The sequence below is a fragment of the Galleria mellonella genome, unplaced genomic scaffold (assembly GCF_026898425.1).
Source record: "Galleria mellonella isolate WM207_F2 unplaced genomic scaffold, CSIRO_AGI_GalMel_v1 utg38, whole genome shotgun sequence".
NCBI lineage: Eukaryota > Metazoa > Arthropoda > Insecta > Lepidoptera > Pyralidae > Galleria > Galleria mellonella.
Window position 1 is genome coordinate 4,080,852 of NW_026442090.1, and position 22,565 is coordinate 4,103,416.

At 32.3% G+C, this 22,565-nt stretch overlaps 1 protein-coding gene across 1 annotated transcript in view; it reads left to right on the plus strand.

The window, feature by feature from the left end:
• Positions 1-22,565, plus strand: part of LOC113522749 (heparan-sulfate 6-O-sulfotransferase 2) — a 106,638-nt gene that overhangs the window by 73,039 nt on the left and 11,034 nt on the right. Inside the window, exons 4-7 of the mRNA XM_026908555.3 lie at positions 8,184-8,309; positions 8,919-9,001; positions 13,839-14,083; positions 20,063-20,247. Coding sequence (XP_026764356.1) covers positions 8,184-8,309; positions 8,919-9,001; positions 13,839-14,083; positions 20,063-20,247 — 639 coding nt within the window. The remainder of the gene's footprint in view (positions 1-8,183; positions 8,310-8,918; positions 9,002-13,838; positions 14,084-20,062; positions 20,248-22,565) is intronic.

A 22,565-nucleotide genomic window follows, 5' to 3' on the forward strand; every position in this document is an offset into this window, starting at 1 on the left:
GGGACGCCATTGCACGACGTTAGCAGACATTTATTTCAGTGGATGTATCTTTTATTCAGCCGGAAGTAAATGTCATTAGTCTATGTCACCTCGCTGGAAACTCGAGGTGCGCCCTTTTCCACAATAATTATAAAGTGAGCTTGATTTTGATGTACGATGCGGGTCGGACTTGCGAAATAATTTTAAATTAAGCAATGACTTGAAAAAGATCGATGACGGCAAGTGCATTATGGTTAATGAGTTTGTATTGTATAGAATATTATATTATATCTAATATTATTATTATGATAGATAAGTTAATAACGATTTATGATTGAATTAATAATGTAGATACAATCAATGAATAATTATTTAATAGATGCTTATTATATGTACACACACATATATATATACATACATGCATTATCAACGCGCTACATATGCACAACTTATGACTGTAACATTATCTAATTAAAAATATATGTCCTATAATTACATGGATTAAATTTATAAAATAAATTACAGTATTTATTATTTATATAATTGTTTGAAATTATTATAAACTGTCAATAAACATTAAATGCTGGTTCGTATTGAAATTTGTACTGCAATTCTAATAAAAAAAAAAAAAAACAGTGCCGTGGACATTACAGAACACACTGTTATACCCATGATACCCATTATGCTTGCCATTACTAAGGACTAAAATGTTATAACTCTGTAATCTGTTATTTCACTGCCATTTCCTACCCTTCAAAGTGAAACATGGGCATACAAGCGCAGCTACTTCACGGCAGAAATACGATGGGCCAGAGATACCCATGTAGACTTTTTATGTCTATTTACTATTTTTGTATCTCCCTTTGGTAAAATCTGGTCTCAATATCTATTCTATCATAAATTCTGATGATTGTTTAAAAAAGAAGGCACAGTTTTATAATAACTATAATAACAATTGTATTATTAATGAATTTTTTTTTTTATAAGAGTGCAATTTTTATATTAAGATGAATTTCTGTCCAGAGCAATATCCATTAATTTTTAAAACTTGGAATTTTAACACAAAATTTTTCTATATACTTAATCGTTTTGAAATAAAATAATTTGCTTCTAATATCTTATAAAAACTTGTCGTTCATTTGTGACAAAGTTTGGTGGAAGGCCCTTAGCAACATCTATAGAATATAAGCTTATTTCTATGTTGTCTGTGGTTTGACATTTTCTGGTATCGATCTGTCTGCCACCTTTATGATTTTTTGTTCAATAGATAATGATCAAGGTTATTTATTTCTTTCCTACATTATGGGAATTACTTGAACAACGATGATTATCAATAAAATAATAAAATGCTCATGTCTCATAATTTATACCTGCGAGAAACTTCAAAATTTGAGTATAGTTAATACATTAACTATACAAAAAGTAAAAAAACAAAAAAAAAACAAAAACAAACTGCCGCAAATTAAAATAAAACGTATGTACTTTATAAAAAAATAATAATAAATCGTTTAATAATACCGGACATTTATGCAGGCACCGGGAATCGAATGTCAATAACTCAATTGAACCGATACTCAAACACTCCACCAACAAACCGTTAAAAGCAGCTGCGACATACTTGTAACAACCACAAGTAAGCAGGACCATTAACAAATGGGACAGCGAAATATTTTTTGTGCATCTTAAAAGTTGGACCCTTATAAAATTATTTTCGAACACCCGGCTGCAATAAAAATAATACGATCACTACTGTAATGTGGGCGAATATTTTGGAACACGCAATAACTATTAACGGTTGTAATATATATATATCGGTCGAACGATAATAAATACGTTTTCAGATCGTTATTAACTAATCCAGCATGTAAGAAAGCTAACAGTTTTAGCAAACATTGAAATAGATCACTAGTCTGCGTGAACAGAGTGATGTTTTAGACAATTAGACATCGTCATGAGACACATGTCCTAGCGGTCCTATATAATATCCTTAATAATCCCAATTCTCCTTCCTACCTTCGTTCCCGGTTCCAATTATTACCTCCTCCTTCCAGACCTAGATGAACCAGTCCAGGGTACTGAAGCTTCCCTGCTGTAAAACCCATTTTATGGGTAACTCATTTGCATATCGTGCTGTACAGCTGTGGAATAAACTTCCCGTGAATATTCAGAATAGCCCGTCTAGCAGTTCCTTCAAAAAAAGATTAAAATCATTTTATCTTTCCAATTTAATTTAAATATAAAAATGATTAGAAGACTGTCATCATTGTGTTCTCTTGTATTTGATATTTATATGTTGTATTTAACGTGTGTATGTATGTGTGTATATGTATGTGTATGTGTATATGTATATATATGTGTATGTGTATGTATGTATATATGTGAATGCATGTGTGTATATATATAATTATTTATAATTTATGTAAATATTTATTTAAATTTCTGTCTTGCACTACTACTGCCCACTCACTACTTCCTATGCCACTGCGTTAGGTTGACTGGAAGAAATCTCTTTTAGAGATAAGTTCGCCTTTGCTAACATTGTTATTAACTTATTGTTGTTACTGTATGTTTTTGTGCAATAAGGAATATATATGTTTTTCCATTTGCCCGGTTTTTATAAAATCGACGTATAGCGGATCATGGCTGAGCCTATAATCCACTTCTAAAACTACACTAAACTGCTAAAATTATGTTCTCAGAATAGGATGTCTACTAAACTAGAGGATTTATACGAAGTGAATTGTATTACGATTCACGTAAAGCGGCTTTTTAACCTCCTAGGTTCCGCAGGGGGTGTCAAATACCATCACTATACCAGTGAGTACGGGAAAACTTTATTACATTAACGAAGCGTTCCACCCGTTGAAGGGTCGACGGGTGGTAAAGTGGCAACGTACCCTTTCAAACGTTGTACGGTATGTGGAGTGGAGACGTGGAGCAAAGCAAGTCTCGTTATAAGATCCCTACAATTTCCTCTCAGCAAACATTTCTTTGACGTTTCAATTTGATAATAAATTGTACCTTTTTTTAATATTTGAACCAGCATCAAAAAGGATGAGATTTTCCTCTTCATTTATAAATATTTGCTCGTTTTTCGTTTTTATGTAATATACATTATTATGATTGTAAATTAATAACTATCAATAGAAATAAAATAATGATATATTTTTATATATTTAGTCATTAATCGTGTTTAATTTGCTTCAATAATCACGACTAGTTTTATTATGGATCTATTAAAAACAGAAACATAAATGTTAATTCGAAATATAAATAAAACGTTATGCTAAAAGTGGTGTTGGCATTTTTGGTACAGTTATTATTTGTAATAACAACAACAACTTAACAACACAATATAAAATGTTAAATCCATATCTACGGCGTATAGATTTCAGGTTTTATGTTATGGCGATGCTTTGTGTGAATAAACCGCGGCGCGTTCCAGCCTGCTCCCGTGTTCACAACAAAGTGGCGACGTGCCAATCCACGCTCCTACGGCAGTTATCTAGCACTTCGCTTGTGTTACCGGCTAATGGACTATAAAGTTTGTCATCAGACCGCTACCGACTGTTCGGGTTTGTTTCCCATCTGTAAATTTGAGTAATAACGTAATACGACCCACAGGTATACAGATATAAATTATATTAGCAATTGTTTTCTCATATTAATTTAACTTTTATACAGTTAACTATCTAACTAACTTTGGCAATTAAACTGACAGTTTATCTGATAGAAAGTGCTAACCATCGCCTTTAAACATGAATAGAATACCATGAATATCACAAAATATATAGTGAAACCCATGGTCTGTCGTGCTTTGTCATTCTTGAGAACTAAGTTGTCTACGTACCACTAGTGATTTCGTAACAATGGTATATTTATTAGGTTTTTAAATTTTTATTAAAATGAACATGGCAAGTTAGTTTTGTTCTTGTGTAAACAGAAAAAAAAAAATGATTATATATATATATATATATATATATATATATATATATATATAGTATCATACATAGTCTTCGAGAATAACAAAGCACTATTATCATTTCTCGCTTTCTATTGGGTGGACAGTTGTCAGCTTGTTTGTTTTATAAAAAGGCAAATACAGAAACGACTGCATAGTTAGATTGTAATGTTGACCTTAGTGGTTGACATTTTAATAGCTTCTATAATATATTCCCGTTGACGGGATATGGAATGAAGGTGCGAGTTTTAATTAAAATAAAAAATATAGCAATAAATCAGAGGAAATAGCAATTATTTTATCGCAAAGATAGTCTATAGTAGATTTATTATTTGTTATTTTTTAATGAACGATGATAGATTTGTTGTTAGTTTGTCTCCAAAATATATTCAACGTTTTCAACGTGCAATAACAAACGCACAAAAAATAACATATTATTTGAAGGATATTTTATAAATTATACTTGTATATTTTTAATTAATCAATAAAACAATTTGAAATACCTTAATAAATTATTATACAAACACAAACTAAATATATAAACACAATGCAATTGTGACTTTGTAAACATTGACAGTGATTTTTATAATTTATAGTTTTACGTCAATCCATTGATTCTGTTATGTATATCATCATTTAATGTCATTCGAAAATTCACTAAAAATACAAAAATACATTGTGCACGCTCAATATATTTTCGTGGCTTTATGCCAAGTAAAAAGTATGTGTTTAAAAAAAGATCATGTTCTTACAACTTGTGCATATTATTATGGAAATTATACTTTGTACAGCCATTACAACCTTCTTATGCCAGTCCTCATGTTTTGTTTCAAACTAAGTAATTTGTATAATATAATTTATTACTGTCATTTAAACAAATTGAGATATATTTTTTTATATATTTTTTTTTTATTATGGATTGCATTGAAATGATCGGTAAAGATGCTGATTAATCCTGATTAATTTGCAAAATTAATACTGTTTTAGTGGTACTGCATCATCATTTACCTATATACCTATTGCGGTACACTAGATTTTTATCGTATACATAGATAAACTCATTACTGATAGCGCTAAAAGATCTTTGAGTATCCGCTACGGGTACACGGTCCACGCGCCACCGGTTGAGCGATGGCTCCGTAAAGTTTATAGGGAATTGATTGATGAAAGTGACTTTGACTGTTCTTACTTCTTCGTGATGAAATATTGGGTAAACCAATATTTATAATAGTTGATGACAGATTGGCTGAAGTTGTGCTAATGGTTTAGAGTGGAAACGTTATTTTCTAAAGCCTTAACATATTTTTAATATTGTGTCTCGGATTGTTCGATCTTGAATAATTTTTGATTTAGTGGACTGGATGATTTTATAGCTCTTTTGTTGCGAATTATGTAAGTGTAATAACATTAAGCTTTACTACCACTAATTAGAAGTTTCAAACATTTAATGACACGACGTGCGTGTAATTCACGGCTCAGTGTAGTCTGTGGCCTCGTGCCAACCGCGGGAGATCGCGGATCTCCCTGCGGATTGTGATTATGTATATGTTACAGGGAAGTAAGAATACTAGAGATTGCATGAAGTACCTAGAGATTTCACGAATCACTGAACATGTCGAATATTCTAATATATAAATAATCTTTTTAATTTTGTAACTTCAAACTTTTTATGTTAACGTTTAATACTTACTTTTCGTAAGTCTATGTTTGGTTGATTGAAATATGTATCTAAGAAAATGTGTTATTTGTAATTTTGTTTTATTCTGAAAACAATATGTAACTATAAATTTTGCTAGACTTAATGAATTAACATGTTACTGAACATAATTTAATGTTAATGTTTTGTTATATCATTAAGTTTTTTACAATAAAATATTGTGATAATTTCAAATTTGTTCAACATTTTGCATGACATCGTGATATCCGTATTTCATAAAGTCCCTATTATTATCATTTCCCTGCGACATATACGCGTACCAGTTCTTTGTCGCCAAGCCGTCTAAAGGCGAGCGTCTCGCTCTAATAAGGTATATCCTTCCAAGAAAACAATATGTAAAACGCGACAATCGATTAGCATTCCGGTTTTATTGAACTGGTCTTACTATGCAAAATCCAGTTTGTTAAATTGTAGCTCTGTATCAAGTTCTATAATGTAGCTAAGTTAACTAAAAATTATCTCTAAACTAATATTATAAAGAATAAAGATTAGATTTTTTGTTTTCTAATGAATAGACTCAAATAATACTTAACTGATTTTAAAAGTTCATTCACCTATAGAAAGCTACATTATCAGCGAGTAAATAAGCTGTATGTAAAATATATATATAGCTTATTTACTCGCTGATAATTACTACTTTAAAAAAAACTGCGCCAATCCGTTTTGGAGTCGCTTCTAGATATAGACAATAGTAATTACCTAAATAGCATTACTCAGTGGATACAATAGGTATTTCGAATATTACATATGCTTTGATTAATCTCTGCTAGATAATCCTATAGAAATATTGATGGTTAATAAATAATAGTTCTGTTAGGTGCTTGATATTATATCCGTCTGGGGATATAAGATTATTAGGGTTTGTCTGTATCATTTGTTAAAAGATTCTATTGTTAACGTTATTGTTATATTATACGCTAACGCTGTGCGTAGCAATTAACGGTGTACAATTTTAAAACAATTATAAGTCTTCTTATAGTGAATGTAATATGAATTGTATTACTGTAGCTGTGCTTAAAAAAGTAAATATGAAACAATAATTAAAATTTTGGAATTGGATGTTTTTAAAGATTAGGAATTTGTTCAACTTGAAGCATGAAATGGCATGACGTCTTTGTTCTCAATGCCTGAGAGATACCAACAGTTACTGTGTATTTTCTTTAATGGCTATAGTGCTGTCCGTGTCTATAGGCGACGATGATCACTTTCCATCAGTTGAGTCGTCACCATATTTGCAATTTTCAATTATATAAAATAATTTAATATAGATGCGAAATTTGTTCTCTATGATCAACATTTTAGGGCAATAGAAAGCCATTTTTACGATATTCGTTACGCAATATTGAAAATTGTTCACTGGTTTTTGAAAATAACAAATAATTCTGACGTTGCCACGTTTCGGTAATCTTCCGTATGAACATTCCTAAAGAGATGGGATTTATTAGAAACAGACGGATTAAGGAATAGTATTGATACTCGAGCATGGTGGAGAGAAGCTATCTACGAGTTTACGGTTCGATTGACTAACCGCTCTTGTCTTCTACATAGATACATTGTGTTCTCCTTGTCGTCTCTTAGGGTATTTATTTCTTCGCAATATTAAAACATCTACTTTATTCAACTGCTTTTCACTGAATTATTTCGTTTATGTACTTACCTTTAATATTTATTTTCTTTTAAAAATACAGTAGCTCTGTCTAATGGACTTGTATATTAAATATTGATACAAATTATCGAAATGAAAAGATCTCATAAATAATTTTGATTTGTCACTTTCCTGTCGTCACAACTTGTAGTTTACACAAACAATAATTATCTTCCTTTCACTCACAAATAACAATTTGACAGACAGATGTAAACATCAAATATGATTAATGTAAAGCGTCAATAAAATAAAGGTCACATTAATTTTACATTGGAATTAATTGTTTCTAAAGTCTCGTTAATAAAATTTCAAGGAATTTTTGTGATAATAACTCAAATTTTATTATTTAAATACATAATACATTTTGCGTGCGCGTGTGGGCAGAGGTTTCGATGCACTGCGCCATTTATTTTTATTGATACCGTAATTTTACCAATAAATTTCCTATAGAACACTTCAAACGTCGTGCGTACTTACATATAATATGAACTTAACCTTTAATTATAATCACGCATTGTATTCTAAAATAAATTGTGTGATAAGCGAGCCAGTATCTGCAAAAAGCAGCCAGCTTTCTAGCATACTGATACCTAAATATAAAAGTGAAATATAAATTTTAAATAAATAAAATAAACTATTGTGGTGAATATGCCCACAATTCCCCAAGCATATTATAATTCAATGTGGCAGGGGATAAGCCTACCGCCGTCACTCGGATTAATTTGGTTTGTTATTAGTACATTCACACAGTTTTTGGTATTCGTCAGATTCGAACTATCTAGTATTCTATATGTAGAATTCTCGAGATATCACGATATTTAGGATATTTAAATAGAATAATGTGAATTTTAGTAATAAATTAAAACTTGTTTTTTGAACAGATGTGGCCTCCACGCTGATTTCACAGAGCTGACAGCGTGCGTGGGCGGCGAGCTTGACCGGAATGAAGGCTCGGCCGTCCACAGGAGATACTTCTACATCACTCTCCTCAGGGAGCCGGTGGCAAGGTAATTATTGATGTATAATATCCTATTAATATAACAAAAGGTAGTAACGATGGATGGTATGGATTGATCTCTGTCTTGCAAAAAATACTAAACGGATTGGAATGAAATTTGGTATACGGGTAGGTTATATCCTAACTTAGCACATATTATACTTTATGTATTGATTTACACGGATGGACACGCGAGATGTAGCTATTATATGAATATCCCACGTGTTTCATCCTCACCTATCATCGTTCACTGGTGCCCCGCCGATGTATACCAATAGCGCGGGTGGGGCTCCTATTCCATTATTATCCATTAAAAAAAAACTTCCACGTGTTTTGAAACATATGGATTGAAAATAAAATGGTTTTGGATTTATTAAAATTAATTTCAATAATTTCAATACAAAAAAAAAGAGCGAATTACTTTTTATACTAAGAAATACTAAAAGAACATTGTTGACAAAATATTTAACAATTTTATGTTTATGACTACAGTATTGATTTACTATACATTATATTGACACGTATTAAAAAGGATGAAGTTGCAGATAAAAACCAGTACTATATGCTTAGAACATTTTTTCAACTATATTTAAGTCTAATCCAATTTTTTCATTCCAAGGTACTTGTCGGAGTACCGGCACGTGAAACGCGGCGCTACGTGGAAAGGCTCCCGGCACTGGTGTCAGGGACGCACCGCCACAGGTAATCATATACATTACAAGTCTGTTTAAAACATTTTTAACCGACTTCAAAAAGAAGGAGGTTTTCAATTAAGTTATATTTTCTTGTTTGTCATAACTCCGACAGTTCTAAACCGATTTGCGATTTTTTTTTTATCTGAAAGTACATATAGAAATAATGATGATTATTTCTTGTTGAATTTTTACAATGGGCCAACTGATTTGCTTCATCCTCACCTGTTATCCCTCACTGATGCCCCGCCAGCGTATTTCGATAGCGCAAGCAGAGATACCATTTCATTTTCAACTAATAAAAAAATATCAGCACAAACCTGAACTAAACTACTTTTTTAATAGAAAGGATTTATGAGTGTTGTTTCCATAATACGAGCAATTTTGTTGAATTTGTAGATCGATTTGATCCTTTTTTTTTATGAAAACTAATTTATTTTTTTAAATAAAATTAGTTTGATTTGTTCTCCAACTATTTACTTTAGTTATTTTAGATATGGTAATCGTTCGTATTGATTACTTTGTTTATATTGCGTCAGGTCGTATGTTAGTAACACAAAATGTATTTTTTGTATCTAATCTTCTTTTTTGAAGTTAATTAAAATTAGTGACTTCAGATATTTTGATCGATATTTATTATTACGTGCCCATCGGAGTTTCTATGTAGTTATATAAATAAATTAATGACTAACATTTGTAACGTGACTTTTAAATTTTCTTCGATCGACTCACTTAGCCTAATATTGTTGGCGTACATAGACCACTTTTGTGGTTTCAAAAAAAAACTAACAATATTGAAATATAATAGACATAAACCACCTCCTATTAACGATAGAATTAAAATAAAAAAAAAAAACACCAAATTAATTTGCAGTTATTTGACAGCGGCTGTATTTGTTTCATATTTCATAACCATATTTGGTTCTTCTCTTGTAAGATGATTGAAACTGGGATCAATGTGTACTGTACACCTTTTGGCCTATTATATAGGACATAGATTAGCGTAACAAAAGCAAAATAAAATCACAGCGACTTAATTACCGAAACTATTTTCTTATTTTTATATTGTCAACTAATGCCATTCAAGCATCAGTTGAATAGTCGTTTTATGGAGACATTATCGAAATTAAAATCGTATTCAGTAGTGATTCTATTAAATTTGAGTTCTGACAAAATGCAACGTCCAATTTTGTATAAGATTTCGATTATGCGACTTTCCAATCTCAACCATATTTGAACAATTTAGACTTGTTGCAATCCGGATCTTGCCGTGTGTCATGCTTATGCTTTGCTTCTTATCCAATATCCATCTCATCGGAAAATGTTATTGGGAAAAAGAATATTTAAATAAATAAATATTTTTTGGAAATTTGTCTAATTTTACTGAAGAATTTGGTGTCATTAATTATGATATAAAAGTTATAAATGTGCTTAAGTATATAAAAAGTGCATTAAAATTAAGTAAAAGCAAGTATTGGCCATGTGGTCTCAGCATAGAATAGGCCACCCCTTAGTGTTGTAAGAGACGACTAAGGGAAGGCGAGGGATGGGCAGCAGCGTCCCTCTTAAAACATCTCTAAAGTTTAACTACGGTTGCCAATTCGCCTGCTGACCGTGGCAACTACTGGCAAAACCCCCCATGCTCATCACAAGCCGCCTCGGCTTGTGTTCAGCAGTGGAGATTTAAAGGCGGATATGATGATGATGATGATTGGGCATAAAAAATATTTGTTTTAGTCCCAATAGTTTAAAATATGCCGCCATTTACAATTTTTCCTCCAAAAAGCATCTATTACAATTATTTTGTTTAGATAGTGAAATTTCAGAATATAAATTAAAAAAGTGAGATTTATATTTAGTTTCTGTTATGAGCTGTGAAGCTCACCTACATATTACCTGAACATTCATTTTAAAAATTCCTTGTAAAATTTCGCTTCTATAAAAGAATGTTGGCAAAAACTTGCTAATTTAAAACAGAGCTCAAATTATAATTTTGCGGCTCGTATCCGACGCCCGAATACTTGTTATCAACCGCAAGATAAAACTAGACTTATTATTTATTCACGGGAACTAATGACTTAAATAGTTTCAATTCCCGTGCGTTTCAAACCTTCCTACAAAATTAATTCTGTAGTGAAACCTTTAAGTTTTTAGTTCTTAAAAAAAAAGTAGTGTCAGTGACATGTTTGAAGAGGAATATTGATTGAAAGATAATGCATTAAGAGAAATTAAAGGAAGGTATTTTTGGTTTAATTATTATTAACGGATGGATGAAAGAATAATTGTTAAAACGTTATATCGGGCGAGTATAGAATAGGACGAGATTTTATGTACCAAATAGAAGACTGTTTGCCACCACTTAAATATCCATTAAAAAAGGATTTATTGAAAATCCTACGGGAAGAAAATATAACGGTGAACTGCTAATCTATGCATATTTAATATATAAAAGTTCCGTGTTCGATATTATTATATATGATGTTAGCTCTCTGCTCACCACTTCGTACGTGTGGATTTTAAAAGTAGGGTAACCAATAAAATAGACTATTTTTAGATGGCGTATGTTAAAACATGTATTAGATTTTAACTCAGACCTTAATCTCCGAAATCGCTTAATCGATATTTTTCAACTTACTTCAAAAAGGAGGTTATCATTTCAGTTGTATTGTTTTTTTTTTCTTTTTTTACCATATAACTCTGTCAATGGTAAACCGAAAATTTGGAAAATTATTTTATATTATATCTGAAAGGATATATTTACAGTTTGGATCCATAGAAATTTTATAAAATCAGTTCAGTAGTTTGATTTTTAAATCAAAATAACTCGTTTTGTCACAATTGAAGTCCGTTTTGTTTTTTTTTGTGGAACACAGTTTTAATTTTTTCCCAATAAGTAAAGACGGATCTGGCTGGGGGTGACAGTATGGGACAAAACAAAGTTTGCCGTGTCAGCTAGTCTAAACTAATATTATAAAGAGGAAATCATTGACTTTTTATTTGTGATGGATAAACTCAAAAAAAAAAATACTTAACCGATTTTGAAAGGTCTTTCATCTTCATAAAGATACATTATCAGTAAAGTAACACGGGCTGTATTTTTTTTTAAATGTGCTAAGGTACAGCGGTTCATTGACTAATTGCCATTCAACTGAGCTGACTAATTGATTCAGTCGTATAATTGAATTATCACAGCCTAAACGCATAACTTAAAATTTCAATGTAAAATAGATAACGATATACTCGCGGCGAAGCCGGAGTACATATATTATATTTCGATGTAATGAAACGGTACAAAACACTCACTGGCTCAACTCAGACCTTTGCCAACTGATCTAAGTTTTTGTCTACTATCCAACGCTAATTGAGCCCGGGTCAATTACATACACATGTTACACGTTAGCGTTGTTTCTGTTTGGCCGCTCGCTAATATCCGATAATTTAGATTATAGAAAGACGAGAGATAAACAATTTATCAATTTTTTTATAATACATATCTAAGAAACTATCTAACCAGAAATCTGATTTAAAAAATATCTAAGATGGTCCGTTACGGTAAAAAATAAGATCATATTGGTGGGTTGGGAATAATGAAATCAACATCTAAAAGAACAAACTTAAACACGTATTTGTTTTAAAATTGTATATCTATAAATATTTTAAGTTCGTTTAAAAAAAAGAATATATCTCAAAGAACGGTCCCATTTAAATCTATTATTTTATACCTATCTATGAATTACAACTCATAGGATATCCAATGTACAGACTAATAAAGATCAAACATAAATAATATCAATATTAATGCCAGGAAATAGATAAATAACTTACTGTGGAATAGTACAAAGATATCTACCATATATCTACGTGGCACTTTGATCTTCTTCATACTTGAAACATATTTATCGTTGTCTAGTTGATAGCAGAAATAATCCGCCTGGATTCTGTATTCGCAGTTTTCTTTATTTATCACTAAAACACTCATAGTGTACTATTATTGTGTATAATTAGATATACTTAAAAAATATCGATGAACCTATGTTTGGGGGGCTACTCAAAATTACAAAACCAAATATTCGTGTCCGAACGATACGAGATCGAACTTAGCATTACTTTGCGTAACTCTAATTATCAGTCCAATTAAATTTATTTGGCGTTGGGATTACGATACATTAAATTTTAAATACAATTCCGTAGGACCAAATGGAAAGTCTGTATCCGAATCCGAATCTAATCATGTTTATATTATAGAAAATGCCTAAACTTTCGACTGAGACTTCAGATTTGAATGAATGAATGGGAGCTCTTTATTGTTCTCCTCAAAGATAGATACAAATTATAATGATTAACAATATTTCATAGTACCTTTGATACATTCCTCAGCCTGTGTGGATAAGGGACAATCGACGACGTATTTTTTTGGCCGTCAAAGAGATAATGTAAATGAGAAATCGAATTCATATGCACGTTTCTAAGAATTCATGATAATGCATAAAGTAATATTTCAATATTGCAGTGTGATACTGATGGTTGATTATATTGTAACATACCTTAAGTATATTTTAAATTTACAATCTGGATTAAACGCTACATGATTACAGGTAAATAGTGCCTATTCGCGTCGCGTATTGCCGATGACGCAGAAGGGGTTACCATTTCATGTTCAACCATTAAAAAAAAATCGCGTCTCGCATTATTCCTAATCATGAATATAAAATATATGTAAACAACGCGAAAGTTTAAAATTAACTATAATTTAGTTTTATAAGAGAGGAATTCAAAACGTAATTTCAGTTTGTACCTACAATATAATATACTATTAGTTTATTAAATATGGTATCGCTTTTACCCAGGAGCTGAAGTTCCACCGTGCTACACTGGGGAATCCTGGCACGGGGTCACACTTGAAGAGTTCACGTCGTGTCCTTGGAACCTGGCGAATAACAGGCAGACTCGGATGCTGGCTGATCTAGCACTAGTGGGTTGCTACAATGGTACCCTCAGGCATCGGACGCCAGACATCGACAGAGTATTGCTAGCTTCCGCCAAGAGGAACCTGGCTGCGATGGCTTATTTTGGACTTACGGAGTATCAGAAGGTAGGTAATATTTAAATTCCATTATTCCATTAAATTTAAATTATATCGCGGGCTTCAAACAATTGGGGCAAAGCCTTTTAAGAGAGATTTTTTTACTTTGTACAAAGTGCACCTTATGCAATAGGCCAGAATATAAAAGTACTTTATGATATAGAATGTATAATTATTAAATAGTATTATAAACTAGTAATCGTGTATTTATATTGAAAATATTTTTACAAGTCCTTACTTTTCTATTGTTTAAAGCCCACGATATATTAATTACCTATTCCCTATCTATTCTATCTATATTAAGTATATCTATTCTATCGAATTTGAAAGAACCTATATTCAGCAATAGCCTATAGATAGGACAAATAATGATAGTTTTGTTAACTACCAGTCCTAGGTTATTGTTGCAGTTAAATAGAACTAATTATGATTAACGTTACATACTTTTACATAAACTGTGACAATAAAAGACAGACGTCTAGACAAACAGACAAGACAAATATATGTATATAGAAGTTTAGTATTTACCATTAAATTATTGTACCATAGAAAACAATAGCTGTTCTCTTAATTGTTTAACTCCTTGCAGATAAAGTAAAAGTAATTTAGGTCAGTAATAGATACGATCGTAAATTCCTTACCTACCTCGATCTGATACGAAGATAAACGGTATTAAGAGTTGTTATTCAAGATAGCTGTGCTCCGCGTGGCGCCATCGGGTTTTACTTGTTTGTTGCGATCCATTCTACTCCGGTATGGATCAGAGTCGATTAGAAGAAAAGCTTTTACGTTTATTGCCGAATTTACAACGCGAAGTACGAATATTCGTACTTGGAGTTTCAAGAAAGTCTGAAACAAAATTCTATCAATTCCAACGTCCAATCGTTAATTCCTAACCTTACAGAAATAAAATAGTTTGTATTTTTTTTGTTCCATAACTTAAAACTAGAAATAGGATCATTAACTAAGATAGAGACGTGATCCTACGTCTCTATCTTAGTCATTTATGTTGAGAAAAGATCCTTTATATTATGTTTATCTCAGATAAATTTCATATTTGTGTGAAACTTATTCTAAGATTGATATTTTTGGACCATAGAATATTTTTTTTAAATATTTAAATAAAAATAAGAAACAAAAGTAGATCAATGTTTTGGTCATTGGCGCAAATATCGCGAAACATACTCGTACACACATAAATATAGGTAAATTGAGAACTTACTCCTTTTTGTTACCGCTTAAAAAGAAAATTTTAAAGAGAATTACAAAAAAGTTCTACATTTTTCTCTTCTCATTCATCAAAAATTCTCTCTTAAACCACAAAATAAATCTAAGCATATGACAGAGAACAGACTTCGTTTACTCCAGTAAACATTGGCGTGACTTCGAGGTGAATTCTCCATTCCATATCTATATATTTTAGAGATATGAATTTGTGTATGTACATAAATATTTGAAACATGAATCAACATGGAAAAATATGCCTTTTTTAGTATGCAAGCAACATAAATAAGTTCTTTTCGCCGTGATATGTCGTTAATAGGAATTGGCCCAAGGCTTTTCGGATTTTAAACGCGTGAAAGTAATTGCTCGAACGTTTATTTGCTCGAAAACGTGAACTTTCCGAGTCCAAAGAACATTTATTTTCCAAGCCATTAGTTACAATATTTGTGGCCATTCTACTCACTATTTGTAACAAAGATAAGATAAAGAAAATTGATTGATGTCATTAGCAAAAAAAAATGTTTAAAAAATATTCATCCTGGTACAAGTAGGCACGGCGAAAAGAACTTATTTATGTTGCTTGCATACTAAAAAAGGCATATTTTTCCATGTTGATTCATGTTTCAAATATTTATGTACATACACAAATTCATATCTCTAAAATATATAGATATGGAATGGAGAATTCACCTCGAAGTCACGCCAATGTTTTCTAAGCATATGAAGTCTGTGACTTCATATGCTTAGAATTATTTTGTGGTTTAAGAGAGAATTTTTGATGAATGAGAAGAGAAAATTGTAGAACTTTTTTGTATTTCTCTTTAAAATTTTGTTTTTTAGCGGTAACAAAAAAGAGTAAGTTCTCAATTGACCTATATTTATGTGCGTACGAGTATGTTTCGCGATATTTGCGCCAATACTAAAACATTGTATTTTACGCAGCAAAATCTTAAATTATGCAAACCACATTTCTGCAAAACTATCATTCAATTTCACGTGAGTTTGAAGCATAAAAACATAAAACATAAAAAAATGTTTGAGGCAGTCAAACATTTTTTTATGTTTTTTGTTGTTTCTCGTTAATGAAATTATGTAAATAGAATATCATATTTTACTATGAATAAGCACTCCATGACAGGAGGAGAAATAATATTATTAGAGAGAATTGTGGTTTATAGGATAGATAATGTAATCCGGACATGTTGAGAGTATAAGGAAACCCCTATAGATCCTCTATAAGCATTATACTTAATCCTTGTTATGACAAATTTAAGCCGAGATTTTAACGATCCAGAACACCTTGTTAAATTTACACCAAACAAATTGGTGGTGGGAGGGAGAGAGGGGAGGGTTTCCAAATTGGAGACGTCCCTATCTCATTCTACTACCCATCAATAAATTCATATGCCATTTTGCCATTTGTCTAAAAGGTTGTGCCTATAGTGAAAAGTTTATAGATGTAAACTATACAGAGAAGCAGAAAAAGGCATGCTATGGATTATCCGTTGGTAGAGATCCGAAGGTTAAGATTTGCATGATGATCATATAGTCAGTCGACAAAATTTCCCCGTTGTCTAAGCCGAGTACTCATACAACACGTGTACATTGTAGCATGCAATTTTAGGGTTGTATTATGAGTGGACTAAAATGTTCACCAAGACTTATGACTCCTCGGATTTCGGTAACCGAGGCAAATTATAAAAGAAGGCCATAAAAGTTACTTTGTAACCCAAAGGGTAAACAACTAATCGAAACCAAATGTAAATGTAACTTATGTTTAACAGTATATGTATAGGAATGAATATTTACTTAAGTATATTACTCAATAACTAAAGGCGTTGGATAGGACCTAAATATTTTAGACCGTAGGCGACAGGTGTAGGAGTCATCGTAGGAGCGTCGTCCCTGAAATCCGACATGAAAGGTGGCATTAGCAAAGATATTTACAGTCGCCACTGAATGTTGACCACCCACTCTGTAAGCCCTTTAATTCCGGTAATACGTGCCTTATCTGCAGCGTGAATTCCATCCTTATTGTCTCTAGATTCTGCCTTTTAAATTAAATATAGATTATACTAAAATATCTCAGAACTTGAACTTAATATATGTAGCGGAAAAGATTAACCGTCTTTAAAACACAGTATCAATATTTCTAATATATTTAATTTAAATTATAATGTATTTTGATGGATGATCAGTGATCATAAATCGGACTTCATTCGTAATTTGTTATAAAGCTGAAATAGAATACAATATTTTACCTTGCAGTCAATAGGAAGCCTCAAGACATCGTTTCCGTATGACACCGCTGAAAACATAGTGGTTTATTCAAAGGAAAGAGCCTCATGCTCGTTAGCGCTGTTTTACGCGGGGTATTTTCGCAAAAATAAGTCGAAAATACAGCAACGGAAGCATTACCCTTCCGTTTGTATATTTTCAACGAACTGTTTTCTTACAGCTTATGCAAACGAGTTCGTTTACGGAAATTAATCCTTTTATTTTGTACTAGAAGCAAATTCCGCGGCTTTACCCGTGCAGAAACCAATCTCTTCCGTTCCAGTAAGAATTCAATTTTCAAAAAGCTTTCCTAGTAGATGCCTTGATCACATATGGATGCTGCGTACAAAAGAAAAGCAAAAGAATAGATAATAGTTTTGTTCGCGACATTATTTGTATATATGTAATCGTAATTTATAGTTGTTAAGTCCCTAGTTTAATCGTTTTTGTATACTGTTATTTTTATATAGATTTTACATAGATTTAAGATACCTATAGTGTAAGTTAAATAAAGTATTCCTTTGCGTGTTGTCATTATTACCTACGAATAGAAATAGAAATTGTAACAATAAATAGAACTAAGAAATTGTAAATTGTAATAAATAAATAGACGCTAGAGAGTTCCGATCTGAAGAGACACGCGTCTCGTTCGCACAGATTCGCTAACGCGAGTTGGAAATGTTATCGTGCGAGCGGGCGGGTATAAAGATTCCCGTCGAGCGGCATTCGCTTCCGGGCAGCGACGCACTACACTCGAGAAGAAATAGGACAAGAAGAAAAATACTCTCTTCAGACGGTACCGGAGGCTTCAAAATAGTAATCGCTGTGTTTCACTCCAGCCTGAACCAACGCCCCTACAGTCCACGCTCACCGAACGGCAGTCCACACCGTACAAGTTTAGATTCTGAAGCTTTAGTTTAGATGGTATTTATTGAGGGTCTTTGGAAATTCCAATGGGAATAGAAAGTTCCATAATGCACACGAAGAAGGGGAGTTTCAGTTGTAGTCATTGATTATGGTAAACATTAAAAATGTTTTCTGTGCCATCTTAATTTTTTAATAAAATCGATATCACAATTTCTAACGTAAAAGAAACTAAAAAATAACAACTTTTTTCCTTATTTCTTTTTATCTTATTTTCCACTTTTAGTGTGTAATATATTGCCTGGCTTGAAGTAGAATAATAATTAAAATGCTTGTATACGCATCACCATAAAATCAACAAGTGTCGTTTAAAATCCAAGTTTTTAGTACATAATATTGTCTATTCGTGCTATCTTCAGTGACCCTCGCAGTAATAAGGGAGCACGTTGCTTACCCTCGAATCATTGTTCGCATATCTGCACTGTAATGTAACACCATTTGTTGGCCCACACTCCGCCTTGCCACCTCTCAGTACCCACTCTTCATATTCTGTGAATATTCATTGCCCATTTCCTATAACCGCACCGACTCTTTTAATGGTTTATTTGTATGATCTTGTTAATCTCGAATTTATTACGCTTTTATACAGTTGCCGTAAACTGCGCTGCGCACATAAACTAGATTTACGCTCCAATGTTTCAGGGAGCGGAGGAGTTTTTCGATTTCGTTTTTATTACGGTCGGTTTTAAGGCAACGTATTCCAATGGGAAATTTAAATTTGCAGATAATTAAAATATACTCTGTGAACAAATTTCAATTAGCTAACGCGATAACACATTCAAATATTAGCAATGCCACTTGATTGTATCATTTACTAATTCAACAATTGTACATTTCGGCATTTGAGTCAATATCGCATCCATATTTATATATAGACATGATGTCACTTCAAATATATAAAGAACTCTTTTCTACGAGTCGTCTAACGGACACGTCTAGATAGAGCAATGCGTCCCTAATTGCCATGTAATCGCTCGGGGCATTTTAAAACCATTGAACCATTATTTATCCTCTAATCAGTGTTTTCTATTAAATATCTATTGATAAATTTTTATTATTACAACTCAGAACGGAAAACAAGCTGACGGCCACCTGTTTGGTAGTGGTAACCGCTAACTATAGACATTGGGGGGAAAGGGATTGTTAGTGCAATTACAAAGTATGGAGGCATAACACCATAGTCCCAAGGGGAGAAAGGGATTGTTAGTAATGGAGACTAAAAATCCCATTGCTAGCAATATACCCAACCAGGTCGACCTCCTCGTGGTTCCCCCTGGAAACTATCATAATTAATTCCTGATGAATTCATCATGATGGACTAACTGGCCTGTTTTCATTCTCATCTATCACCTTTCACTGGTGCTCCGCCAGCGTATCCGTTACCGCAGGCGGGGTTACCATTCCATTTTCATCCACCAAAAAAAAAACTATAGTCATCATCATCATCATCATCATGTCAGCCTTTAACTGTGCTGAACATAAGCCTCCCCTTTACTACTACTAGCACTATTTAATCGAAATAAAAATAGAATGTTTTTATTTACCAATATACAATATTCACAGATATCCCAGTACGTGTTCGAGGAGACATTCAACCTGCGTTTCGCGGTGCCGTTCACGCAGCACAACGCGACTGTGTCGGGCGCGACCCTCGCCTCGCTGTCGCCCGCGCAGGTCGCGCACATCAAGAAACTCAACTCGCTCGACCTCGAGTTGTACGAGTTCGCCAAGAATCTTATGTTCAAAAGGTATATTTTTAATACAATTCTAGAACATTCGATACAATTTTGTTGTCACACTTAGGAAGGCAAACAAACTGACAACTCACCCGATGGAAAGTGGTAATCGTCGCCTACAAAAATGGACGTCTCAGAATACATAGTGATATCCATGGTACCCCTGAGTAGTTTCCATTTCTAAAGACTACACCCGTATGTCGCGTACCCTATAATTTCACTGTCATATCTCATCTTTTAACACAGTCATACAAACAAGCCCAACTCCTTCACGACAGAAACACCAATGTAGAGGTTACTACTAATACAAAAGGGTAAAATAGAGATAAATTCATATCTCACCAAAGCTCAAAAATAGTGACTACAATCAAAAAAGTGTCTTACCATCGTATTTTTGATAAAAATTCAGAATGATTTCAGGATTATTGGAAAGTCGTAATGAACTACAGACGACAAATATAATAATGAGTAGCTTGCAAAAAACTTTTCATCTTGATTCATTAGAACGCGTCGATTAATCCCAATTCCCATCTCTAATCAACGACAAATGACCAATGAATACGTCTCATTATTGTTAGGCGCGAATACAGCGTCCTCTGATATTTTTTTATGTGTGATCTTCAGCAACTGAGAACCGAATTTGATATATACGAAATAAATCTGCATAACTAAGTACATTATTGTGTTATTTAAATAAAAGAAAAACACGATTACCCTGTTAAAAAACGATCTATTTGAAATGTATGTAAATGTATATATAGCTAGTTTCACAAGAAACGATGAAAGGATTCTGATAATACCCCATACATTCAAATCTGTTCAGGCATTTAGAGGTTATGATGGAATAACAAAACTCACATACAAATAAACTCTTAAAATATTACACTCCCTTTTTAGCCAGTCATGTAAAAATGGTTTGGTAAGTTGAACTTAAAAGTAACTGTAACTATTCTGTATTGGTGTTACATGATTTATGATTTCAAAGAGGCAAGAATTAACTCGATTATTTAGGTAAAATATAACCATTTATCTTGACGTTTCATTTGATGAAGCATCCCGCTCTCGCTATTTGATACGGGATGTCTATGATGATGGGTGCATTAACTTGTCATTAGAGGACTGTTAGGGTATTAGGGGAGAATAAAGCGAAGAAGATAGACGGCCAATGACTGCTATTTACGTTAGTAATTGGTCGACTCTTCTACTTAGCATTTGTCTATCAACTGAATCTAATTTTATTAAGATTAAAATTTTAAACTTGCTTACATACTGTAAACAAATAATACAAAAGCAACGTATACTTATATTATTAAGTAGATTTAATCAAATCGGTCAAGGTTAATAATAAATAAGTTCGAATACTTAATACTCGTGAATGTAGTAAAGAAAAAAATTATACAAATGTATAAAGTAATAGCATTTTTAATAGGGAAATAATTTTTCACCTTGTCGCTCAAAATTATATAATATTTAAAATCGCAAAGAGATTAAATTCTATTGATAGACGAAGATTACCGAATTGTCTGGGTAATAATAAGTATTTTCAGTGTTGTAGAATATATAAATAATGTATTAGAATATATTATATAATTATTAATATATATAAATATGAACAATGTTCCACGCTGAGCTTCGACCTTTTTGTATGAAAACAATATAAATATTATGTTGTTTTATTATTATCTATTCTTATGTACATGTTGTGTGTGATTAGTAACAAACAAATAAACGATATATCTATCTATCTATCTATCTAATCTATGAAAACAATATAAATATGGTATTTCTTTATTATCCAGTGCTAATCTAGTATTAATCTAGTACTAGTTCAGCAAGTACATAGCATATTTTTTTTGAACAAGCATGCGGCTCACCTGATTAAACTACATCTCATCCACAACAAGCTGTAGGTGTGCTGCCGGCTTTTTAAAAAGGAATATACTCTTTTCTTGAAGGTTGTGTTGTCGTATCGGTTCGGAAATATTGCTGCTGGAAGTTGATTCCAAACATATATTTAAAGGACGAGGTATGAACAGCAGCGTCCCTCTTAAAATATCTCTAAAAGCCTAACTACGGTTGCCAACCCGCCTGCCAAGCGTGGCAACTACTGGCAAACCTCCCCTTATGGGCTTATATCCATCAGTGGAAAATTAACGGCTAAAATAATAACATAAAAATAATACATATTTACCATTTTCCATAAATTCACGAGGTTTACATACATCCTCTTCTATCTGTCGAGGTCGTTGACAAATAAAATAGGTATAATTAAAAAGCTCTATAGTTATAAATTAACAGATATTCTGTGACTGTTTAAATAATGTCTTGCT